The sequence below is a fragment of the Sinocyclocheilus grahami genome, unplaced genomic scaffold (genome assembly GCF_001515645.1).
Source record: "Sinocyclocheilus grahami isolate Dianchi unplaced genomic scaffold, SAMN03320097.WGS_v1.1 scaffold557.1, whole genome shotgun sequence".
NCBI lineage: Eukaryota > Metazoa > Chordata > Actinopteri > Cypriniformes > Cyprinidae > Sinocyclocheilus > Sinocyclocheilus grahami.
In genome coordinates this window covers 844,365-871,790 of record NW_015505736.1, presented here as the reverse complement: position 1 = coordinate 871,790, position 27,426 = coordinate 844,365, and the positions used below count along the sequence as shown (strand labels likewise).

General features: G+C 37.7%; 1 protein-coding gene across 1 annotated transcript; it reads right to left on the bottom strand.

Moving 5' to 3' along the window:
* Nucleotides 1-5,893: 5,893 nt before the first annotated feature.
* LOC107556194 (adenomatous polyposis coli protein 2-like) lies at nt 5,894-26,216 on the bottom strand. The gene is made up of 14 exons (XM_016239247.1): nt 26,062-26,216; nt 23,002-23,092; nt 21,108-21,363; nt 20,017-20,125; nt 19,507-19,620; nt 19,007-19,102; nt 15,855-15,944; nt 14,852-15,233; nt 14,411-14,509; nt 14,148-14,287; nt 13,763-13,840; nt 13,485-13,601; nt 13,141-13,355; nt 5,894-13,058 (listed from the first exon to the last, which is right to left on the bottom strand). The coding sequence occupies exons 1-14, from the start codon at nt 26,203-26,205 to the stop codon at nt 7,499-7,501; spliced, it is 7,491 nt and encodes a 2,496-aa protein (XP_016094733.1). The 5' UTR covers nt 26,206-26,216; the 3' UTR covers nt 5,894-7,498.
* Nucleotides 26,217-27,426: the final 1,210 nt, after the last annotated feature.

Below are 27,426 nucleotides of genomic sequence, written 5' to 3'. Positions count from 1 at the left end.
AACCTTAAACCGCATAAACACATTTCATTACACCAAATACACCAAATAATGTTCTTTTTAGCAACGTCATATGACCCCTTTAACTTTTCCAGTAGCAAGCAAAAGTAGCCTAGTGTGAGAGAATGCTCCATCGCAGGATTTGTGTCATGCAGTGGGGCAAAAAAGTATTTAGTCAGCCACCAATTGTGCAAGTTCTCCCACTTAAAAAGATGAGAGAGGCCTGTAATTTTCATCATAGGTATACCTCAACTATGAGAGACAAAATGAGAAAAAAAATCCAGAAAATCACATTGTAGGATTTTTAAAGAATTTATTGGTAAATTCCTCGGTAAAATAAGTATTTGGTCACCTACAAACAAGCAAGATTTCTGGCTCTCACAGACCTGTAACTTCTTCTTTAAGAGGCTCCTCTGTCCTCCACTGGTTACCTGTATTAATGGCATCTGTTTGAACTTGTTGTCAGTATAAAAGACACCTGTCCACAACCTCAAACAGTCACACTCCAAACTCCACCATGGCCAAGACCAAAGAGCTGTCAAAGGACACCAGAAACAAAATTGTAGGCCTGCACCAGGCTGGGAAGACTGAATCTGCAATAGGTAAGCAGCTTGGTGTGAAGAAATCAACTGTGGGAGCAATTATTAGAAAATGGAAGACATACAAGACCACTGATAATCTCCCTTGATCTGGGGCTCCACGCAAGATCTCACCCTGTGGGGTCAAAATGATCACAAGAACTGTGAGCAAAAATCCCAGAACCACACGGGGGGACCTAGTGAATGACCTGCAGAGAGCTGGGACCAAAGTAACAAAGGCTACATCAGTAACACACTGCGCTGCCAGGGACTCAAATCCTGCAGTGCCAGATGTGTCCCCCTGCTTAAGCCAGTACATGTCCAGGCCCGTCTGAAGTTTGCTAGAGAGCATTTGGATGATCCAGAAGAGGATTGGGAGAATGTCATATGGTCAGATGAAACCAAAATATAACTTTTTGGTAAAAACTCAACTTGAGGAGAAAGAATGCTGAGTTGCATCCAAAGAACACCATACCTACTGTGAAGCATGGGGGTGGAAACATCATGCTTTGGGGCTGTTTTTCTGCAAAGGGACCAGGACGACTGATCCGTGTAAATGAAAGAATGAATGGGGCCATGTATCGTGAGATTTTGAGTGAAAACCTCCTTCCATCAGCAAGGGCATTGAAGATGAAACGTGGCTGGGTCTTTCAGCATGACAATGATCCCAAACACACCGCCCGGGCAATGAAGGAGTGGCTTCGTAAGAAGCATTTCAAGGTCCTTGAGTGGCCTAGCCAGTCTCCAGATCTCAGCCCCATAGAAAATCTTTGGAGGGAGTTGAAAATCCGTGTTGCCCCGCGACAGCCCCAAAACATTACTGCTCTAGAGGGGATCTGCATGGAGGAATGGGCCAAAATACCAGCAACAGTGTGTGAAAACCTTGTGAAGACTTACAGAAAACGTTTGACCTCTGTCATTGCCAACAAAGGGTATATAACAAAGTATTGAGATTAAATTTTGTTATTGACCAAATACTTATTTTCCACCATAATTTGCATATAAATTCTTTAAAAATCCTACAATGTGATTTTCTGGATTTTTTTTTCTCATTTTGTCTCTCATAGTTGAGGTATACCTATGATGAAAATTGCAGGCCTCTCTCATCTTTTTAAGTGGGAGAACTTGCACAATTGGTGGCTGACTAAATACTTTTTTTCCCCACTGTATATACTGTTAGTTCTCTAGGCGTGTTTAATGGTTTCATTCATATTTGTTATTGGATCATCACGAAGCAGTCATGAGGCCTTAATTTTATGTTCTGTGAAAATAAGAACCCCATTATGTGCCATCATGTGCTTATCATGTACTTCACCATATGTCTGCACATTCCATTCTCATACAGATTTCTATACATGCAGGCAAATACACATGATTATAATAGTAGAATAACTTAATACATAAATGGCCACATTCACACCGATTATACCTGAACAATTTACATTTTGATTAATTAAAATCTTCTACATTCCCCTCTTTGAGACTTACTAAGTCTTACTAAGTCAAAGTCTTACATCATTTGTCTTTACCCAGAGTGCAGCTTCACAATTCAGTCTCATCAGTTATTACTACCTAGTGACTAATTTAAGTCACACAGTTTTATCACCAATGACCAGATTATGTAACAGCACTCTGGCGAGAGCAGCAGGACCAAACCTCTCCCCCCACACTTGACTAGGAGGGAGTAAAAGATCCCCATCTCTCTAATCCCTCATTAATATAAAACAATGTTATAAGCATGAGCATGCAATTGGTCCAGCGCTTGCCTGTGGTTGTCACAGTTATGTAGTATACAACAGACATTACAATTCAAAACATAAAACATGTAACGTCACAAAAAATAATATAGCTGATCTTCAGCCCAGACACTTTGCGCATTGTAGAGGGCCATTTTGGTTACCCTCTAAAATCAATTTCCCATCATATTGACATATTAGAATTTTAATTTGCTTTAAATAAAAATTGACATATTTCATGGACATATTTCATAGACTTTTTTAACATCTGTAAATGAAAAAATTAAAACATAAATATTAGTGAATAATGCTATAAAATAAAATGGTTATTTTTCTTAAATACTTAATAATTATTAAACTTTTTATTAAGTTTAAGCTTACAGTAATGTTAAATTTTTTTATTTTTTTATCGCAAATATTTTAGTGGGTCATGAAATATTATATTTGTTTAGGTGGGTCGTGGAATGGAACAGTTTGAGAACCCTTGACGCTATAAAATAAAATGGTTATTTTTCTTAAATACTTAATAATTATTAAACTTTTTATTAAGTTTAAGCTTACAGTAATGTTAAATTTTTTTATTTTTTTATCGCAAATATTTTAGTGGGTCATGAAATATTATATTTGTTTAGGTGGGTCGTGGAATGGAACAGTTTGAGAACCCTTGACTTAAACCATTCATCATGAAATATTCTACAACTGTGTATGAGTATTGGCATAATATATAAGACTGGTTTTGTTTCAAAGAAAACTATGCTAACTAACAAACTAAATAAACTAATATTTTTTTTATATAATTGACCCATTTCTACCAATTATATTCTTCTACATTTTCCCATAAACATTTGACTTGCTAATTTTCATAGACACATTGTAGATATTAATCATAATAACAGTTATATTTGATCTAGATATATATAATATATAATATATATATATATTTATTTTTTCCTCGTCCAATTCTTATTCATTTTGGATTAAGTAAAAGATACTGCCAGATTCAACTGAGGGGGTGAAAGTCAATTCTAGGGAAGTCTGGGTGCTGTTGTCTACAGCTTGAGCTTGTAGAATTAGACGCATTAGGCATGTGATGATCATCAGATATCTTTTCACTTTTCTGCTTCTCTGACAAAAGAATGTGAGCTCCTTGCTTATCTCTTTTTGAGTTGTCATCAGTTTGCACTTCATCTTGCGTCTCTGGTCTCTCTACGTCACTTTCTCCTGAGTTGTCTGCTTGTCTGTTGCCTTCTCTTTCCACTTCCTCTTTTCCATTTGTTGGCCCACATCTGTTCCCAAGTATTTTTATCATCTCGTTAGCCGTCCCATCATTCATTCCATCTTCACCAGGGTGACTCTTTGCGAGTCATTGCAATGGTCTTTCCCTCGTTGGCAAGGGAGGGTAGTTACTAGCACGCCCTTCATCCCTCACTTCATGCTGTGTGGAGTTGCATGATATGCTGAAAAGAAAGTTAGATGTGGGGTGGAAAGAGCAAGCTTGCTTTGCAGAGCAAGTGTGGCACTGCTTTTCTTTCTGCCACAACAATGACCTAGTTACTGACCAGGAAACTTAACCAAATTCATCCATGGTCATTATTTTACTGGGCATAATTTGCCCTGTGGGCCCACATATTAAAATTTTCATACGGCTGTTTTGGCAAAATGATTGATTTGCCTTAGTGTCTCGTCAGACACACTCTCTTTCACTCCACACAACACCATCATTCATGCTTTTTCACACTCTTTCACATTCCCCTTTTTGCCAAAAACATATTTTTTCTTGAGTTTTCAGCTGATTGTGAACTTAGTTGTGAATGCCACGAATTCTGAGTAGCATGATTTATTATTTTTTTCTTTCGCTATACACTACTGAGCATAGAGCTGGTAGCATTCCACATAGTTTCTAGATGTCATGCAACCAGGCAACGTCAGTCACCATAAAGTTTAGTTAAACACCGCTGTATAAACCTCTCTTTGTCTTTCTTTTTTTTTTTCATCAAAATCTAATAGATTAATTCATTTAGAATAATAGGCCTAGGCATTGTGCACTTGAGAGAGCCAATTACAATTTCTCCAATGTCACTTGTTTGTCTAATTTAGATTTTAGACAAATACTTTTTTGTAATTGCTCATGAGCTACTTTGAGAAGAGGATTGGAGATCTCTGCATAATCTAGGATCCATGGCCATCAACATTTCCATCTTGTTATCCCCAGTGATGACAGCATATGTGATTTCATGATTTTGGATCTTTGGAGTACATTTCTTATTGTTATTTTATGCAATCTAGCCTTAGAAAATTACCATTAAACAAAATGAGTGACCAATATTTTTTTATTTTATCAGCCATATTTTTTTCTATTAGACATCTTGTCTACCCTTTTTTCCCCCCAAAGAGTTCAGCATTGTTGTCAATAATTCAGTTGTGCATTTGTTCCTAGTTGGTTAATGAAATTGCCCTCACTATACCAAATCCAGCTCCATTTTTATCTGATTGGTGAGTCAAGCACCCACTTCTGTCTGTCATAATGTCTTTGTCTTTAAGACATAAGGCTGGACTAGAAAATTACCATTAAACAAAATGAGTGACCAATATTTTTTTATTTTATCAGCCATATTTTTTTCTATTAGACATCTTGTCTACCCTTTTTTTTCCCCCAAAGAGTTCAGCATTGTTGTCAATAATCCAGTTGTGCATTTGTTCCTAGTTGGTTAATGAAATTGCCCTCACTATACCAAATCGAGCTCCATTTTTATCTGATTGGTGAGTCAAGCACCCACTTCTGTCTGTCATAATGTCTTTGTCTTTAAGACATAAGGCTGGACTGGTACCTATTGAAAAGCAGATTGAGAATGTTAGTTAAAACACAGAATTCAAAGAAGTGCTGTGAGACCAGTGAATAATCGAGATTAATATAGTTAATAAAATAATTAACAAAATATGAAGCAGTCTCAATACACAGTCTAGTTAATAATAACAAAAAAACAAAGTAAGGACAAAAGAGCACATTGGCAAATTGATGGCTTAATAAAAGCAAGGCTACTTTATGATATATGATATTACCTAATGATAATTTAAACAGCGCTTAAAACTAGACTTGTGGTAGTTGGTGGTTTCCCTCATATTTGGGGTGAAAGGTGGGCTGCCCATTTTATAATGATGAAATGGTTTGCCACATGGGGAAAAAAACTGTGAACATTGCAGTCAGGGTTGCCAAGTCTGCAGGAATTGGAAACTGTGCTGGATGTGAAGTTTTGTGAAGGAGGAGCACTGAGAACTAAGTTATTGTGCTCCTTCATGAAAACAGATTGTGTTTATGATTACTAGTATATAGTGGTTTTCATATTGAAATTGTTAATGCCACATAACACTGACTGTAAAATATGTATTACAGGTACAGGAGTGCTATATTTTAAGTTTTGTTAGTTGTGATAGGGTCATTAGACTAGTTTGGGCTGTTTTTGATTGGCCGTTGGACTAGTGTTGTGCCAGCAGACCTGGCAACCCTGAAGATATGCAGAAGGCATCTACCATTGAATAAATTACTTCCACTCAGATAAAGTAAGGACACAGGTTTTATGAGAATGTTTATTTGAGGACCCCTTAACCCTTGGCCAGCACCACATTCTTTCAAACAACATTCTGAACACCAATTCATACTTTGACAAGACCTCTCAAATATGCATAAAATGTTCCCTTTATGTCAATTTGAATTTAACATTGCATCATATTGCTTTATCCCGACCACCACTGATAAGGGTCATTACAACATTACACTGAGCTCTGTTACTGGTCAATTTCAATATCTTCAGAGGACGTCTTTAATGTGGGAACACCAGTTGGTATCGGCACTCACAGTCACAGCACATCTGAAATACACTGTAGTTCTCTGTATCATTCTCAGAATTTGTGGGATCAATGACTTTTCTTTTAGGAGAGAATGCATGTTTTCTGACTAAAAGAGACATTGAGTGAAGCTGCTATATTACAGTTAAGACAAAGCCCATGTAAATACTGCACCTCACCAAATAAGACAAACACTTTTTTTGTGCTGGCTAATTGGCCATAGTGAAACCTACACTGATCATATGTCTACAATATTTGCTTGTGTAGCTGCAGTTTTGGCAATAGGCTTTGGTTGAATGGAAGCTATTTTAAACATTCTACAGCAGTCTGTTAGAATTCAGCCCAACTTACTGTAAATGGCAAGTATTTATCTCAATCCACAGAGTTGCTACTCATTAGCTTGCTTTTAAATACTTAAAGCATAACGTGACTCTACACAAAATGACATTATGAAAGCATTCAGTAAGCAAGAGGATGTGCAGCCACTTAATTATATTGCATACATTTGCTGAACACTCAACAATTACAACAATCTTATATTAAAAAATGCAAATGTGTGGGTAGAGATTCATGGCTGTACTTACAGTCTATCATTTTCAATGAAAAAAGAAACTGCAAAGTCAACATCACATGTTTACAGTGAGTATTTAGCATGCTATTTGTAGCAATGGTAGGATTACATTTTGCCTTCTGGGAAGCATTTGACTACAGTTGTATATCAGTATTTACAACATTACCACTAAATATCCATGACAATTACATAGACATTTTGTGCAGATTTTACCTATTGTAGCTATATTTTCCTGCAGTAATAATAAGTGAAGGCAAGAGGCTGTTTAACCTGTCTGTGTGGCATAAAGGCATGTGCATACATGGTTCTCATGTGAGAGTACAACAGTCTTTTCTGGTTTGCAGGTGGCACATGGTCTTTTAAAGTATTTGTCGCTGTTGTTCGAAGAATAGTTTGCATATTGTTCTAAATGTAGGCCGCAATTTTTATCTGTGGATAACACACTTCTGAGACAGTCGTTGTCATGTGTGATTAATTGTCCAAGTAGCACAAGCAATGATTAATATCACTGTACAAAAGTATAAAAAAATTAGGGTATACCCTCATTTGTGGTGGGGTTAGGTTCATGTTGTGAATCCAGTGAGATTCTATACTACATGGGTAATTGTTCACATCCAGATTGTAATTTTTTTCAAATAGGTAAAACTTCTGATGCACTGGCAAGCACAAGACTCATTAAATATCCGAAGTAAAGAGAACCATATCCATTACCAGCTGAGTTTTTTACAGCATCAGGAGCATAGTACTTTGTCAACCTTGGAACAGTGGACTGATTATGCTTCATGTTTTTCCCTTGTCTTTTCTGGCATTGTCTGTGCTTGACCATGTGTCTGTGGAGAGCAGCAGACCATGGGGCTGGGGATGTAGTTGAAAGGTGTAACCCTGACAGCTTTACTGGGTGAGCTCTGTCGGAAATGGCCAACACCACCACTGTGGCTACTTTCCACTGACTGAAAGGTGGAGGTTGATGCTGTGCTGTAGGTTTTTAGAGATCCATCCGAATCCCCATCTTGGAGGGTATTCCCAAAGGCCATGCTTATTTTCCTGGAGAGGGCCATCTTTGTGGCCTCGTCTGTAATGCCAAGAACTTTTTCAATCGTGGGAGAGGTGCTTGAATTTGTTTTGATGGCTGAGTAGTCCTCAGTTTGAACAGTTGCATCACTTGTTTTCCGTGATGCTAGAGTAGGCAGTTTTCCTGGTAGCGGTGGTGGCATCTGTTTGGCGCCCTCAGGTGAAGGCAACAAAGGCAGTGCAGTGGGTGGAAGGGTGCTCTTTAATATCTGGGGAACATCCTCATCGCGAATCCTTCGCCAGGTCACTTTGTCAGAGTTACGTGATCCAGCTCTCTTTTGCCTCTGATTTGTGTTCCTTTCACTTTTAGCTCGTCCACTTGAGTCAGAGGATGAAGATCGAAGAGATGAGCGGCTGGTGACACGACTCAAGACATTTATGCTTGGTGAGGAGGAGTATCTTTTGAAGGTATCCTCCCTCTTTTCTCTTGGCTTTGGGCCGGGCGTATTTCTCTGTGAGGCCCTGCAAGGACTTTCCGAGCTTGTACGTCTAGCTGGGCGTTTCACAGTGACATCCCTATCAATGGAGGTGGCTCTTGATGGAGCCATGCCCTGCCTGATAACCCCCTGTTCCTGCACTTGTCTTTGTCCTTGAGTCACAGGCATTCTTCTTGGACCTTGAACTGCTTCCTTCAGCTCTTGACAACGAGAAGAACATAAGAAAACTGCTGGGGCCCCTGGAACTGCTCTTCGGGGTGAGGCATGCTGTGATGTTGGGACAGAACGTGAAGAAGCATCACGTCTTGAGACTTTTGACGACTCTTTGATGAATGTCAGTTGTCTGAGAAAGCCATTACGATCTGATTCACCACTACTTGAATGAGTAGATGTCATGCGAACCAAATCCAATCGATTTGCTGGTAGGATTCTTTTCCCTGACATCTGTGTATTTTGTCTGCTGATGCTAGTGGGCTGGTTGGTTACTAAAGGTGAAATGTTTCTTGTTTGCCTTGATGGATTCTGCATGAATGGTATTCTGACAGGGGATTTCTGTGTTTTCCTGTCTATAGGAGACTTTGAGTTCTGATTGGTGTTTGAAGTGCTTCCTCTTTTGTCCGGTGGACTACATGGTGCTGATGCCACGTTCTCTGGACCTTGTTTAATGGTTTGGGTTGGGGAGGTTACTTTCCTCTGAGGATGCCTGGAAGGTGTTGAACTTTGAGATGAACCTGAAGATGAGCTCTTTGGTATCCTGGCAGGTGGTGTTGAGCTTCTTTTGGGCAATGATAACAGCGTGGATTCCATGGGGTGGCCCAGTCTGTGAAGGCTTCTTGACCTGTGTTGAGCTAGATCTGGATTTTTAGGGGCATCTGCTTTCTGTGTCACTTTTTTAGGGGGTGGTCTTTGAGAGAGGGTTATCTCCTTCTTGGGCGTGTATATCACTGTTCTACCCCTGAAGACCACAGGCAAGTTTGGAACAGGTTTACGAGGGGCAAAATCAAGTGGTTTATTAGCCTTTTTGTCATCTTTGTATACCTTCTTCTCTTTAGGAGTAAAGCTTGATCCAGACATAAATGACAGAACTGATTCAGACTCTGATGAGGGTTCCTGGGATTTTGAAGCTTGTAACTTGGTAATGATTGTATTAGCTCCTTCTTGTATTGCTCTCCATTCAACACTGTTCAGATCAGAGTCTTTGTCTGATGCCATTTCATCAGAATCTAGGTCATTTTCAGGGCTCCACTCTGTTGCTGTCTGAAGAGTGGCTTTCTGTTTGTGCTTTTTCTCTGCTTTCTTTTTTCTGGCAGCCTGCCTTTTCTTGTGTTGAGGCATTGCAGATGTTATGCATTTTATCAAAAGATCATCTTCTGAATCCATGCTGACTGAGCTTGGTGAGCTGTTCTCTTCAAACTGGTTACGTTCTTGCTGTGATTTTGGAGGGCACTGGGGTTTGGATGTAATATTTTGTTTATTCCTTATCCACGTATGCTGAGGTTTTCCATGATGTTCCTCAAATTCTGCATCACTCAAAGAGCTAAGGGAGGAACTCAGAGAGTAACATGGAGGTGCTTCTTCTAAAATTAGGTTTTGCTTGATTCTGTGAAAACCCTTTTGGCGGGACTGGTAACAGTTGACTTGATCTTGTATATTAGCATTGCGTATTACATTAGTCTTGCTTGATTCATAATGTTGTTTCTGTCCCGTCCTATTTATCAGTCCATCCTGTCTGTCCATTTTATGGCATATGGCCACTTCCGTAGTTGTTGGGTGATGCCTAGACTGAAAGGCTAAAGTGTTTTTCTGTGCATGATTCTGATTTTGGTACACCTCTGTGTTTTGTTTTCTTATAGGAATATCTAACTGTGGCATGCTTTTTGACAGATTCTGTCCTTGCTTTTGAATTTGTCGAACTGGCGACTGGCTTTGCATCCTTTGCTGGGTCATTTTTGCTGCCATCTCTTTACTCTGTATAAGTAATCTCTGAGTGGGTAGCATATGTCTGATTGTCTTGTTCAATTGGTTTGTGACTATGTGCGACTGACATGTCATTTTAGTTGGTTTGTGGAAGCGAGAGAACATGCGTAGGTCTTCAATTCTCTTTGCCTCAATGTCAATCAGCTCTTGTGTCTCTTTGTTTCTTTGCCAGTCTTTTATTCCTTTAGTTCTGAGTGGATACTGGAGAGTTTCATCGCTCAAGGAAGTCGTGCTTGAGAAATTGATGGGCGTACCTTCAGCAGAGTCAGTGTAAGAGGAATCGTCATGATAGATTTCTTTTGAAGACATTCCAAGCTTTTGTCCAGTACACATTTGATTGTTTTTGTTCTGCAGCACCATATACACTGGTAATTGCACAGATTTTCGACTCTGCATGTTGAGAACTTGGTTTGAGAGGTTGGACATCACAGTTGGCCTTACCTTCTTAAACCTGGAAGGCATGGCAGAATTAATGCACTCTTTCAGAATTTCTATGTCATCATCTGAGTTTCCTTCACTATACTGTTCTTGGTCATCCATGTCCTCTTCCTTTTCAGAATCCTCTGGATCATTGTCTTGCTGGTTTAGCAAAGGAGTAAGTTTGAGCTCCACATCTTTCTGGACATAGTGTTCATGCAGAGGGAGGGCACTCAGACTAGAGGCACATGAGAAATTCTCAATTGGTTTTTCCACAGTGAAATAGATCATTGTGTCCAAATCTGGAGGTAGGTTAAACCTTTCTTTAAAGTCTGCGATTTCCATAAATTTGCGCAAACTGTTTTCCCACTGGCTTCCTACACCACTAAGATTCTGTGTTTCTGGTCCACTTGATTCTGCACAGCATGGAGTTTTGCTGCGACTCGGAGGCATTGTTTGTCCTGGGCTGTCTGGTAAGTCACTGGGGCTAACAGTACCACTAATCATTTCACTACATGGATCACTTTGAATAGAGCTGGCAATTGAAGGAGATTCAAAGCTGCCAAGTGAACTTACTGAACTACAGCGGCTCATTACAAGAGGTGTTTCGTGAATGTAGTTTTCTGAAGAGCTGGATGGTGTCCTGTCCTCAAGAATTACTGGAGACACTCCTCTAAGGAACCTCTTCTCATTTTTGATTGTACTGGGGATCTCAGTTGGATCAGAGGTGCTGATTTTCTGATCAGTTAATAATAACTGACTGTCACTCAAGTCATCAAGTGTCTCATCCTCTTCATCTTTTCTCTCAACGTTCACATCTTCCACCTCAATGATTTCTAATGAGGAGTCACTCTCCAGCTCATTTTCAGTCTGACTCTGTCCATCAAGAGCTCCATCGCCAGAAGACAGAGAAGACAGAGAACTGCAGCGAGAGAAGCATATTGGAGTGTTCTCTACAGAATACTTCTGAGGGGTCTCCAGCTGTCCTATTGTGGGGCTTCTTGCAGAGCATATTGGGGAAAACTTGCTAATACTACCTCCAGTCATCACTGTTGGAACCCAAGCTTGCCTGCGCATTGCTTGAGCTGCCTGAACATTAATTGTAGTTTTTGCAATGCCAAACTTGGCAACACTCTGGATCAGTGGAACATGCTGATAGGAGGGAGACAACTTGACAGTTGGTATACTAGCATCTGAAGACACCTTGGTTGAAACTGTTGTAGGTGTGGATATAAAAGGTTCTTGGCTTTTCTCTGTATCGGTGGAACCTAGATCAGGCAAAATAGCATCTTTGCTTGTCTCAAAATCTCTTTCAGGGATCTCATTTTGACACAGGACTCTTGAAATATATACACCACTGTTCACTGGTTCTCCGTGAGTTACCTTAAGGTCAAGTTTATTAGGACGTCGTTGTTCTGTTGGTTTTGCTGAGGTATGAGTCTGGTCCTGACTGCCACAATAGCCATCGCTGGTGCTGCCACTGTTAAGGCTGTCATTGGATAAACTCGAGTTGGCTGTTTTAAGATGCAGGAAGGCATGTGCTCTGCTGAGATGCTCTTTAGGTGAAAAAGAGCTGGTGTCAGAAAGATGACAAGGGGAACAGGAAATGGCTCGTGCCTCGTGAAGCTCATCTGGCCCATAATTCCAATCCACAAAATGATCTTCTGAGCTGAGGCTGAAGCTGTCTTCTGAGGATGTATGCATGGTAATGTCTTCCACCAGTTTGTCAATTTTAGCCACAGTGTTGGTGATCTTCTTGGCTAATTTCTCAGCTGCCACAGTCACTTCATCATCAGGGGGTTGTGACCTTTTATTTTCAGTTTGAAAGGTTTCAACGTCTTGTTCAGGCTCCCCATCTCGCTTACGGGGCTGGGTATTAAGGAAGTTAGAATTGTTCAGGAACATGGAGAGCATGGAGAAGGTTCCAGTATCCAAGCTGGTTGATACATTAGGTGCCTCATCATCATCAAAACAACCAGAATCTGAGGCATAGTCTTTTGCTAGGCTCTCAATGTGCCTCAGTGGTTTGTTTATACTTTGATGCTTGAAACTTTGCTTCTCGATTGATTCAAATGTTTCTGCCAGATGCTTCGCATCTAACTCTGCCTCTAATGCTTTCTGCTTCCTCATGTAGAGGGATGGCATGCAGGATCCTGGCGATATAACAGCAGTATCTTTATATTTAAGTGGACGATTTGTAAGGAGATTTCGCAGAGCTGCAGCACTTCCCATGGCTATCATTTTGTGCTTTGAATGGATGAGATTGCGCAGCATGCTTACAGCTCCCAGATCCCACAGCAATTCCTGGTCCTTTGGACTTCGTGCAGACAGGTTCCAGAGGGTTCCACATGCATTACTCACAATAGTCAAACTGTGAGATCGCAAGTGCTGCAGCAGAGTCTGAAGGCAGTTATGATCCCTGAGGATTTGCCTGATTTAGGAAAACAGAATTTAAGTGATGTCATGGAAAATTTGATCTCTGCTTAATTTGTCATTGTGAATAAACATGATACCTGTAATCATCTCGGGTAGCAATAAGGCTGGACACATTACGCAGGATACCTCCACCACTCTCAATAATGGCCAGTGAGTTGGTTTGGCATCGATAAGTCAAAGTGCTAACCAAAAAGCCGAGAGCGCCATCAACAGAGCAAATTGCCACCTTATTCTCAGTGCTGTGTGCTGACAGATTCCACAGTGCACTGAGCACACTCTTTAAAGTGGATTCCTGTGGGGAAGACCAGACCATGTTACATTACTCATCACTTTCTGAGTGGTATTGAAGCACAAATATCACCAATTTAAAGGGTAAATCCCTCATGTAAGAAATGGATGACATATAAATTTTTTATTGTACCTTTGTAGCCTGCAGTGCACAAGTCATAAGTGCTGACACACTGCCGACATCTCTCAAAGCCCTCTTGCTGTTGATATCAGCACGCCATGACAAGTTTCTCAGTATACTTGACACTACCTAAAAGCAATGACAAATCACAGAGCTGTTGTGGGCCAAATAATTGCAAATGAGAGAAGCAAATAAAAAATACTATTAAAATGAGCTGTTGCATAATATTTCTCATCCTAGAAGTTAATAAAGGAGTGATGGTTTGCTGTATGGAAAAGTAGGTTATGTACCTGCTGTAATTCCTCGCTATCAGATGCAAGCTGTGCAACAATGGCTTGAAGACAGTTTTTCTTTGAGCAAAGTGTAGCCTGATAAATTTGATAAAGATAATTTTGTCAACATCACAAGAAGTTGTACATTTGCCTGGCACTGCATGTATGCATTATTAACAATTCATATTATAATTAGAGTGCAAAATTAACTGTTACCAAAGATAAAATGTGTTTTGTTTAATTATATGACAATAGTTAATTTTATACATATTTCAATACAAATATTTATGGGCAGTTTGGACACTGATTACATTATTGTAAAGGAATGAGATGACTGTACAAATAGCAATGTCTTTAATTTTTACACATATCCACACTTGTATGCAATCATTTCTAAATTTACCTTATTTACAACATCTCCATATGTAAGATTTGTGAGTGCCATTCCTGCGTAACGCCGGAGGGCCATATTGATTGGCTCATTTTGCATGCCATACAGTTCTTGGTCCAGCTGTATTAGCTCTGCAATGGCTTGCAGTCCCCCTAAAATATGCACAAACAAGCTTCTTCATTGTGTTTTCACCTCACTGTATTTGCAACTTATTTACAACTGCAGCATACACTCTATTGCTCTTTGGTCTATTTAGAGAAAATGTATTCACGCACCTAGTTCATTCATCGCCCTGCGGTACTCTTCCTCAAAGGATAACTTCATTATTGCACACAAGGCCTGGCACATTTGGGGATCCACCGGCTCAGGGATTTCTGTGGATATCAAAGTAAATGTATACTTACATGAATTATTTTATAGTATGCTTATGTATCAAAATAGTTTTTCAATCAAAAAATATATAATTTAATGAATATATAATGAAAAATCTAAATCACCATATTGAACCTCTCTAGTTAATCCAATACTTAAAGTACTATAAGAAAGTAATCCGATACTTACAGTACTCATAACAGTACTTATAACTTATATGTATAAGCTTTGTCTTTTTGTTTGGAACTTGATATACACAAATAAAAGAATATGATTATTCAAAACAAATGAATGGTAAGTCTCACATTCTATAACACATTGACTATAGCTTAACCAGGGCTCACCTGTGCTTTTGCCACCACCAGGTGAGGGGGTACTTAAATGGTTTTCAATCCAGTCCCAGCCATTCTCACAGTGCGAGCGGATCTGCTCTAGCACATGAAGAACTCTCATCTCGCGACGTGCTTGGCCCTCATCTGGCTGCGAGTACACAATGTTGTGCAGGGCAGCACTGGCTCTCGAACGGGCTTCCCGACTATAGCCTCCTGTCCCAGCTGCCTCGCCAGTGCCACCCTCATGCAGTATTTGCACAAGCAGTGGGACGCAACCAGACTTGCGCATAGCAATGCAGCTTTCCTGCGAGCTTGACATTGCCAGAAGGGTACGGGACATCTCTTCTCGATCTCTAGAGGCCAGCATGGACAGCAGCCAAAACACCATTTCCACCTGCAACCCAAACACAATTTAACTATAGCTGACATATGCTGCCTTAGAGTTCATTAGTGCACTATTGTTTTTGATTAAAGTATATTCAAACTAAAACTGCATATAAGCTGCATATAAGGTCAGAAATGAAATGGCATTGGCTGAACATCCAATGTCTTGTTAAAATGTAGTAAATTATATTTTGTGTATTATTTACAGATAGTTTTTAATCTGATGTTGATTTTAAAGGAAACCATCCATTTGTTCTCCAAACTGCTTGTTTTAGGGTTGCAGAGATGCTGGAGCCTATTTCAGCATCTCGGGCCAAAAGAAGGAAATATCCTGGACAGATGGTCGGTCCATCACAAGACCAACACACAGTGCTGTACAGGCAACCATAAATGTTCACATTTATTTGAATGCATTTGTTAAAATAAAGTATGAAGTACAAATAGATTGACTGCTGTGTTTACAGAAAGGCTGATATAGCCCCTTATGATACATAGTTAAAATTATAACCTGATCTGTAAGCTTCCTAACGATTCTTCTGTGAATTTTTTAAATCTCGAAATATCATTGTATGTAACCAGATTACATTTAGGAAAACTAACAAACTAAAAAAACTAAACAAAATGCTCTTACTTTGCTCCCTGCTTCTCCAGAGGCCTCCAAAGTACCAGCACTTCCGGTATCCATGTCAGACACAGATACTTTTGAGAGGCACTCGGTGCTCTGTGGACAGAGGATATGGTTTATTATTTGTTCCTGTTTAGTACAGAAGATACTTGGAAATTTGGTCTGTATCTCTGACTTAACACATTAATATTTATTAAAGCAGCAAAGTATCAGTGAAGTACTGAAAATCTGCTGTATTAAGATTGATACACACATATTGAGAGGGTATATATTCTTGTGGCTGTCAAACATGAAGTGTCCACAGTACCTGTGATGCATTACACCTGTGAATATTCTGCTACAGAGCTTAACTTAATAACATCGCCTTAACACCAGTTGAAACCAGCTGAAAAAATCATCATCATTATCATCGTTTCCATATGCAGCATGGTCTAATATTTTGTACCCAGTGCTATGATATTCATCTATTTTAATTCTGACTTACTGCCCAAATAACCTTTGAAGCCATAGGTTTAAAAACTGTTTGAGCATGTGCACAACATTTGCATATGGAGAGTGAATCAGCACCAGTGCCAAAGACCTGATTCGTTCTTTCATGCTCAAACCCATCACTATGGCAACATTTGGCACCAGCTACAAATACAATCTCTAAACAACCAGATTACAAGAAAGGACACAGACATGGCTTAAATGATATTCTAGAGTCTTCAGAATATAAGTGCCCAAATAAGCACTATCCAATTTAAAAAGTATCCCAGGATTCACCTCATGAAGTTGGTTGAGAGAAAGTCCAGAGGTGTGATCTAGACAATGATTGCCTACTAAACATAAAACATTATTATTAATATTTCTGTTAGCATATACGCTTGATTTGCTGAACTATTTTGGTTACTGAATACTTCCACTTAATTTCATATTTAGTTTTGATGACTACTATTATTCCAAAATGAGTTTAAGAGTCCAGTGAAGATCCCAAAATAGTGACAAATCTAAAGCTTTACTCGCTGCATACAATTTAAATGATAACCTTGTACTGCAGGTTTCATCATATCCTGACTTTATCATTTCAGATTCATCACTATGGCAACGTTTGGCACCAGCTACAAATACAATCTCTAAACAACCAGATTACAAGAAAGGACACAGACATGGCTTAAATGATATTCTAGAGTCTTCAGAATATAAGTGCCCAAATAAGCACTATCCAATTTAAAAAGTATCCCAGGATTCACCTCATGAAGTTGGTTGAGAGAAAGTCCAGAGGTGTGATCTAGACAATGATTGCCTACTAAACATAAAACATTATTATTAATATTTCTGTTAGCATATACGCTTGATTTGCTGAACTATTTTGGTTACTGAATACTTCCACTTAATTTCATATTTAGTTTTGATGACTACTATTATTCCAAAATGAGTTTAAGAGTCCAGTGAAGATCCCAAAATAGTGACAAATCTAAAGCTTTACTCGCTGCATACAATTTAAATGATAACCTTGTACTGCAGGTTTCATCATATCCTGACTTTATCATTTCAGATTCTCAGCCTTATTATACAGTAGGCCTCAAGAGCTCATGGTCAGTCTGGTGCAGTGTTGAGCATACAGATAATTGTGCTGCGGTGGGAATCCCTTAGTCTCAGAGAACTATGCTTTAAAATGACATCTTCACACTTGCCAAGCATCCTAGCCAATAGGAGGCAGCTTACGGAGGGCATACCCTGTTTTCTGAATAGCAACACTGAGTGCTAGTGTGTGCTGTGAGACAGCGCCAGGTGAGATTGGGTGGATGTGAAGCTGTGCAAAGAAAATCCTACAAGAATAACGCTTCTGATTTTCGTAAGCGGAGTAGCCACTGCAGAAATATCTTACGATAATATGGTACACTTAACACGGTACACTGAATACGGTACACTTAATAACAAGTTTTATTAAATTACAATAAATATTTAATATACAATTTTTATGTAACAGAGCAGTTATGCTACACTATAGTGGAAACCACACTTCTAATTTATTGCTTAAGACTAATTCATGATGATTACAATTTATCATGTTTGTAATTAAAATTAGCAACTGCCAGTGATGCAAAAGGAACATTTACTTTTAGCCCTGTTACATAATATATACAGTATGATTTTTTTTTACAATCTCCATCCATTACCTGAGCCATAAATGTCACATTTATAATGTGAGTTTTCCAGCAGGCTGGTTCAGTCAACAATGTTCTCTGTGGTTTTGTGTTGCCTCTGGCAATGCAAACCCCAGTAGTTTACAGCATCTATAAATTGTGCTGTGAAAACGCCACTACTGAGAGATAAATAACAGCAGAGAAACTTACTTTGTAGCATTTTGATGTTACTAAATAATTCACCGGAATGAAATCATTAAAGTGCCGAGAACATATTAGAATTAGACTTTTTCTGTCAATAACAAGTATGACTCTGAAAGTTTCCTGTGTTTACTAAACTATTATACTCTACAAATTATTCTTAGTATTATTCTTAGTAGTAGTAGTAGTATTAAAACAATGAAATAGAAAAATATTTTTAAGATTTGTGGTGTTAGTGTCAGGTGGTGTAACTCAATCAAATAAAACATTTATACATATATATATGGGCGGTCATCTGGAATTTTTGAACATTTACAATTTAAAAAATCTAAATGAATAAGAGGTCCCTTTATTGTCATTTGTTTCTTTAACCTTTTGTTGGAGCTGTTGTTGTTAACAATTTAATAGATTTGGACAATCAACTAAGCATCACAGTTGCATTTTATGATTCAGACTCAAATTTAGGCATTTTATGATTCAGGCTCAAATGGAGGACAGGGGTGTATAGGTCACCTGAGACTCTGGAAGAGCACTCTTCTCTTGAGGACCATGCGAACTCTGGGCCTCCTGAAGCTCTTTCTCCAGCTGCTCCAATCGAGCAACACGGATCTGTACGCAGAAATACATATACAATTTAAAAAATCAAAATGAATAAGAGGTCCCTTTATTGTCATTTGTTTCTTTAACCTTTTGTTGGAGCTGTTGTTGTTAACAATTTAATAGATTTGGACAATCAACTGAGCATCACAGTTGCATTTTATGATTCAGACTCAAATTTAGGCATTTTATGATTCAGGCTCAAATGGAGGACAGGGGTGTATAGGTCACCTGAGACTCTGGAAGAGCACTCTTCTCTTGAGGACCATGTGAACTCTGGGCCTCCTGAAGCTCTTTCTCCAGCTGCTCCAATCGAGCAACACGGATCTGTACGCAGAAACATATACAGTAATTATTCATACAGTATATAGTGAACATTTGAATGCTTTGTTAATGATATTTTGAGAGAACATGATCATATACCATTTTATGATACACCACTATTATCTCTGCTAAAAAGCCCAGCTTCAATGCAGTTCAAAATGTTTCATCAAACCTTAGCTGATTGATCAAGTACGTCTTGTTAGGGTAGTTAAGAAGCCTGGTTGGGGACACCAGAATCCAAAACACAATATAAACTGTGCTGGATGTTTGAGTGTCAGTATGGTGGTTCAGGTCAAGTGTTGATAAAAGCATGACGTGTTTGTGACAGACACGTGACATTTAAGCTGGATTTAAAGCTGGACCTTTGTTGATGAAAACGTGGCATTAAATCTATAATCTGTTCTTACTTGTGTTCTCTGAACCATCTCGTCGCTGGTGCCGAAACGTTCCTCCATCACGGAGTGTAGTTGTTGAGCTTCAAATTCCAGCTGCTGGCGAATAAAATCCACCTGCATTGAGAACTGTGATGCACAGAAAAATGCACAGATATAATTTGTACTGTATGCATACTATTCTTTTTATCATGATCATACAGGAAAGAGACTTACAGACTGAACAAACTATTCTATAAAAACATTTAATCAACATGCTTTTATAGTACACGCTTTTGTGTTCAAAGGTGAACAAAAATCATAGAGGTTTGGAACAACATGTTAGTAAGTAAATAATGACAAATATTATGTGGTGGTAATCAGTGGTGTTACTTTAAATGAGACAAGGGACACCTGACTCAAAAAATCTAGGTTTAGGACAATCTGTGGTCATTAGCAGCAAAACCAAGTGACCTCATTTTTGGCTACAGATGCACACAGTCCCATCAGTGAGTAATTGGGGTGAAAGTTCTTTAGGCTGCTTACCGTATCAAGCCGCGGCAGTTCGGACAGTCTCTGAGACAAACCTTGCAGCTGTGAGTAATACCACCGCCGCTCTCTCTCCTCTTTCTCTATCTCACTCAGCAACATGGACCTAAAACACACAAACACACACTTCTAAAACCCGAAATTACTGTACTCCAGCAGCGTTGGGCAGAATTCAGAATTTAAGAACTGAATCAGTTTTGTGAGTGTGAAATTAAATAGAATTGGCCACAGACCACAGGATGTTGAAATAGACTTCAATTTGTATTACATATTTTATTAATTTTAGTACTTAGGAGTTTTTTTAACTCCTTTCTTGTGACAAATTTCGAATAATCACCAGTTATGCATATGTATTCCTTTACGTGTAGAATATTTTTTTATATTTGTAAAATATACACACTACTATTCAAAAGCTTGGGGCTTGTTTTTGATTTAATAATTCTTAATATATGTATTAATTATTCATTTATTATTTATCAATAGATTTAGTAATGTTTTTGAAAGAAGTCACTTATGTTCAAATCAAGGCTATTTAATCCAAAATACAGAAAAAACAATAATATTGTGAAATATTATTACAATTATAGTGTCCCATGATCCTGATCCAGAGATCAGTCTAATATGTTCTCGATACCTAAGGAATATTTTTTTTTATTATTATTAGGGTTGAAAATGGTTGTGATGCTTAATATTTTTTTGGAAACCATGATATATATATTTTTTAGCATTCCATGATGAAAATAATTTTTAGAAGAACAACATTTATTTGACAAGTATATGCATTTTTATTTTTATTTTCTCTGCTACATAACAAAACGTTAGGAAATGCATATAATAAAATTACTTTTTGTAAGTTATATGAATTTGAAATTTACAGTTGAACTTTTGTCCAGCTCTTTAAAATGAGAGTGCCAATTACCTGTTAAACCACCTACTTTTGACTAGCAATAGCAAGTAATTATGGTTCATGGATGTGACCTAAACTAAAGGCCACTGGTTATTAAAGTGGACAAACCCTCTAAAGGAAATAACACTTCCCTTAAAAAAACGAGACAGATGATTAGTGTGTTTGGATGTAATGATCTCACCTCTCTTTACAGAGATCCTCTAAGTGCTGGGCAGTGACAAGGCCTTCTCCAGTGGCCTGATGAGGGTGCACAGCTGTGCCCTCTCCAGATGCAGATGAGGACTGGCGGGACGGTGGACAGGCGAGACTCCTGGCCCTGCCGATGCTCAGTTTCTCCTCGCCTTCTCCTACCTGGCTAGCCATCATCTCTGGAAACACACGCAGGTTGTGAGGCTGGTACTTGAGCTCGTAGTAGTTGGTCAAGTCCATATGCAGCTCTAGAAAAACAAGAAAAGTCAAAGGTTTTATTTTTTTTATTATTTTATAAATTTTTTATAGATTCTTTAAGTATTTAGGATGTGTACAATCAGCAAATACACATTTATTTTGCTTTAGTGCTTGCATATTTAATAGTAGCCTAGTTTACATATTTACTATAGTCTTCTGCCTTCAAGAATTAGAGCTGGGTTGATAATATTGATTCATTTATTTTAATCGTTCTTCATTTTGATTAACCAATATCAATTCTTAAATCCCAAGACTGATCTTCAAGACTATGCTGTTTTCTGCTGTGATGCTTGAACATAATTTCATAAACATATTTGTAGTGTGCCTGCTATCCAGTAATCACAGTAAGCTTTGTTCTTTGTTACTTTCAAATTCTGGCAATTTTCTAGTAAACATTTCAAACAAAAAATACCGCCTCAGTTTAAACGGCAGCACAAAGTTGACGTGAAGCGATCATCTATTTCCCTTTACTACTAGTTATATCACAAAATAAATATCAGAAGGTCTTTTGAAAGAAACAGTATGACTTAATGAAATGTCTTATGTCTCATGTAATCACTCAGAACACTGTTAAAACAGTGTAAAACGTTGTACACTGTAGAATGTAAAATTTATATAAAAATGCCCAACGTGCAGTTTAAATGTTTGTATACAACATTTTTGTTTTCTTGATAATTATATATAAAAATAAATAGCAATGTCATTTAATAGCTTGGATTTAACCTTTAATATTATAGTAATGTACCAACTGACAGGGTTCCCTGTATAGTTTATAGTTTTCCTTAAGAAAATGTACATGTACTGTACCTGATATACAGTTTATCCAAATGATATTGAATCATACCAAGAGCTTGTGAATTGAAATCGAATTGAATCGTGAAATCTTTGTCAACAGCCAAGCCAACCAAGAATCATAAATAGAACTGAATGTCCTTAAAATGATTCAGTTTCAGGATTTTTTAAAAACTGAATGAGAATCAGTTGTCTGTTTCCATCCCAGCACGTCACTCTGATGTATGTTATACAGTTGCCAGGACAATTATGTAAATTGATTAATGCACAGATGTATGCACCCTCAATGACCCAAAGAGTACATCAACAATGCAATGGTTTTTATTTTAGCTAATAGAAGAAAATTCCCATTGACTTAGATGCTGTGGCATGTCCTCAATACAGTGTTGTTGAGTGTTCAGTGTTAAACTGAAAGAGTTTTGCATGACTGTTGTGCAGTTGCTGATCTGCAATTGCAGGACACGTTTGGTGCAGATAAACTGCACCCAAAGAAGCATTAACCAGTTAGATTAACCAGTTCAATCCACTGTGTGCGACAAAGACATGTAACCTTTGGTGATTTGTTTAAACAGACTGTTTAACTTCAAATTAAATTTGACTGAATTCTATGAACAATGTATGCAGACATCCGGGTTAAGTTTAGTATCTGTATAATTCTGTGATATTTTTATGGTAGTTAATCATAATTTTTTTTGGAACATACCTTGTTAATTTATCAAAAACATAATTAAATAACTAATGAGTAAGAAATGAATATATTACAGTTAAGATAAATGCTACAGTTAAATGAATTATATGATGGCTATGTAGAGAAGTGACTAGATTTCCTGCAGTACCTTTGAGCTGGTCCAGTACATCAGTTCTGCCTGAAGAGGCAAGAGTTCCGGCCTCCTGCTCCAGTTTACTCTGCAGCTGCCTCAGAACCTCCTATTACAGCAAAAAAACAAACAAAAAACAAATAAATAAGCAGCCAAACAGTCTTTGGTTTTCCAGTGGAGTCCAGTTGTGCAAAAATCGAACTCTTGTATTTCAAAGTAAAAAGATAAATTCTCATAGACGCTTCTCTCATATAGAGAAAGCAGATGACCTAATCTTTATAATGTATGTATTACTCTGTTTGAGGGGAGAACTGACTGCGAGAATGAAAAGATTTGGCAGGGATTACACGCAGCATCTGGGCATGTGGGCCACAGTGGAATCATGGGATATTGAATATGACCCATGTATCATTTATAATCTCATGAAAGCATTTGCTGAATCAGTTTCAATCGATGATTTTGTGTAGCGAATGGCTTAGAGCATTTCCACTGCATAAACAAATGAACGCTTAGAATACGAGCTGTATTTTTAAAATGGATCGGTAAAGGTTAGTTCACCAAAATGAAAAAAATCTGCTTTCTTTTACTCACCCTAATGTTGTTTTAAATCTGTTTGCATTTCTTTCTTCTGAAGGAACACAAAAGATGATATTTAAAAAAAAGTTTTCAATGTTTCTTTGTTAATACTGTGCAATGAAAGTCAGTGGAGTCCAATTTAGTTTGGACTCCTGCAAAATCTTCATGTTCATTTGTGTTAAATACAATAAATAAATGGCTTAATGCAGAAGGGAGATATCCAACACATTTTAGTTATTATATACACTACAACACACCAGCTTGGGGTTGGTAAGATTTTTAAATGTTCTTTCAAATGTTTAATTCTCACCAAGGCTGCATTTATTTGAATAAAAACCACAGTAAAAACAGTAATATAGTGAAATATTACATAACATATTTTATTGTCATTTAACAGACTATAAAATGGCATTTATTTTTGTGATAGCTGATTTTTACAGCAGCCATTACTCCAGCCTTCAGTGTCACATGATCATTCAGATATGCTGATTTGATGCTTCATTTCCTACTATCGCAGTTGAAAGTGGTAGTTTATATTTGAAATAGAAATTTGAAATTTTGATTTGCAATTTTCTTGAGTTAGAAATTTTTTATTACACCAAAACATTTTAAATGTCTTCAACGGTCACTTTTGATCAATTTAAACCATCCTCGACAAATAAAAGTATTAATTTATTTTAAAAAATAAATGAATAAAATACTGATCCCAAACTTTTGAATGGTAGTGTAAATACAATGCACATTTGTAGAGTTTTTATATATGAATGTTGCAACAGTTAACATTTGAAATTAATAGCTATCTCTAAGTCAAACTAAAATTGACAGAACAAAGCTGCTGATTCCCAAAGAGCTCTTCATGGCTTTTATTCCCTATAGCATTCATGTCTCCATTAAGCAGTTAAACTGACAAAAACACACATGAATTTGCTTCTTTCAACCTACACACAGTCTTTTAATTGTATTTCCTTATCTGATGAATTTCAGTGCCATCTTCAGTGAATTCATGTGGTTTGTTTGTGTGATTTCATGCGCAGAATCACTTAATATGAACAGGAAAAAGACACTCCCATTTTACTGGAACTCGAAAGCTGAACCGACATCAAGCTCATGTAACACATCAAACATTCTGCAATTTAAGACACGGAGTCAATAATAAAATTAGCTCCATTGTCTAATGGTTGCCTTCTCTGCTCAACTGAGAGCTGTAACGGGCAACGGTGATTTAAAATGTGCTCAGACATCATTCAGCTTAGAGATGCTGGACATTCATCATTAGAGTCTCCAGACATTTTGTGGAAAGTGGGTCACGGCAGAGACGAACGCATGCAGTAGAGGCTCACTCCTCACCACACAGATCTACCCTTCACACTGCTCAACCAACAGTATTATAAAATATTTATGTACTTCATACATATTAGAATAGTAGAAAATATCAAAACTATCACACATTCCGAACAGACAACATTCCAAATTAATAAACGTGTTTTGATGTTTAGACAGTTTTACAAAGTGTGTTTCTAAAATAAATAAATAAATACATTTTAATTATTTGAAATACATATGAAGATTCTAAATGTCTCAAACTCAAAGCACTCTCCACAGTCCAAAAAGACACTTTATTGAAACTAAGCCTTACCACACAAAGGCAATGTTTATTCAGAAACGGGCCCATCTAGTTGATGAAATTATGTAATAAATTTATATATGCAATATTTTATTGCTATCTCTTACATCTCATTAGTTTTTCTTTGGTCTTATATATAATATAATATAATAACAATACAAGAGCAAACTGTAAAAATCAGCCAATTACTGGCTGTTCCTGGCATGGTTATTAACTCAATCTAAAACCATAAAAAAATGTATAATATTATGTAATATATAGTATACATATAGGTTATATTTGGTTATATACATATGTGTTTGGTTAAAATAAATGTTTTTCTATCCAAGTTTTATTTAAAAAGACAACTAAATCAAGCTATTTGTATGCTGGTTTAAAGACTGCAAATTATGTTGCTCTGTGGTTCTTTCAAAACATTGCTTTTTTGGGTAATTCAACAAGTCAACTTGTTAGATGTTATATGTTGCACTTAACTAATAGGCCTAAGCCTTTTACTAGAGAACTGACCAGTTTGGTCAAACAATAAAAATGTAAGAGAAGTGCAGAGTAAATAGCAAACCTACCTGTACACTTTTAAAAACGGCTTGATTATTAGTTGTGCAATTGTGCTTGGTGAAATGGCTTCACTTTAAGGTCTACATCATTCTCAAAGATTATCCTGACCTTCCTGACCTTGCAACCTTACCCATGACAGCTTCGGTTTTATGCTCTGTTATGTAAATTTAGAAGCATATACAACACATTCAAGCAAAATCAAAGATCTACTATCAGGCCTGACTCCAGCTCATGGACCATGTTCATAATTGGGTGGACCAGGCCTCCTTGAGGAGCCAAGGCTGTCCTTTTAATAAATTTGTTATAATCTGAGCTTCACTCACCTTCATGTCAGAGGTTTCATTCTCCAGCTTGGACAGGTGGTGTGAGTTGTCCTGAAGCTCACGGCGCAGGTGAGAGTTCTCCTTACGGAGATCCTCCACCTGCCGCACCAGCTGGTCATAGGAGGCCGTTGGGTATGACATCATCACTCGATGGAATCCCTGAGAAGTTCAGAGGGCAGGGGTCAGTCAATGCAATAACGTCCCTAGGTTCATTATGAATTCAGTCTATACAGTGTGCAATCAGCAGTACATTCTTGGAGAACCCCACTGAAAAGAAAAAAAACAATTCATATGCCTTTGGAAATTGGTATCTGCTTTTTTTGCTGGTTCAAAGTAGAAATAATAGAAACAGTCTCACATGTTGTCACAGTTTTAAAGTTTTTGTCAAAGACCTTTCTTTAAGTTAGTAAATTGATTAAATATACAAACTACCCCAAATCTGCCTATTATCTGATTGGTCAGTTTATTTATAGTTTTTTAATCTATAGGCTAGATATATTATTTTCTAAAAAATAAAAAAAAACTGCAGAAGGTACTTGATCAAAAAAGGAAAGATTTACAATTTTTAAGCTATGACAGGGTGTAAGAATTTTAAATTCTTTACATTACTATTCTACACTCAAAAAAAGTGAAACGACTGGGTTATATATGTGTGTGTGTTTATTATTTAGTCTACCAGTTCTAATCAGCCTGATCAAGACCAACATCTGGTAGTCCAACTACTGAAACATGTCAGCCAGATTGGACCAGCTAGGACCAGATAACAACCCAAAAATTGGTAAACAATGTCTGGGGTGTTGTCAGGGCTCTCGACCACTCAGGAATATTTCATACTGCAGGCAGCAAATGTCAAAAAGGTGAATTAATCAGCTGTCAAATTTAGTTTAGGCCTATTTCATATTTCATCAGTGTTCACACTTAACAGGCCTGAATGTACTTCCTGTGGGGCTTCAGGTCAGATTGGCCACTATTAAAGTGAAAACTCATATACAGCCTAAAAGAGCAAGTGAGCATGTGTAACATTGGATGCAGAGAATTATAATTTTTTTATCCTCAACAGGGCGACTTAAATCATCAACTTAAATCGTTTTTAATCATGACAGCTGTTACAGTATGAAACATTACTACATGTATGTACACTATAATCCAATGTGTTTCCTGGAAATTCAGATGAGAAATAACGTCTCTAGGTTACGTATGTAACCCTAGTTCCCCGAGGGAACGAGATGTTGCATTGAACGCTTTGGGAACACCTTCAGCATGACCACGCTCTGAATCACGTGTGTAATCAGTCCACTGGATGGGCGAGACATCACGGGCGGGGTGACGTAGAGACCAGGGAGCTTAAAAACACATGCAGTGGAT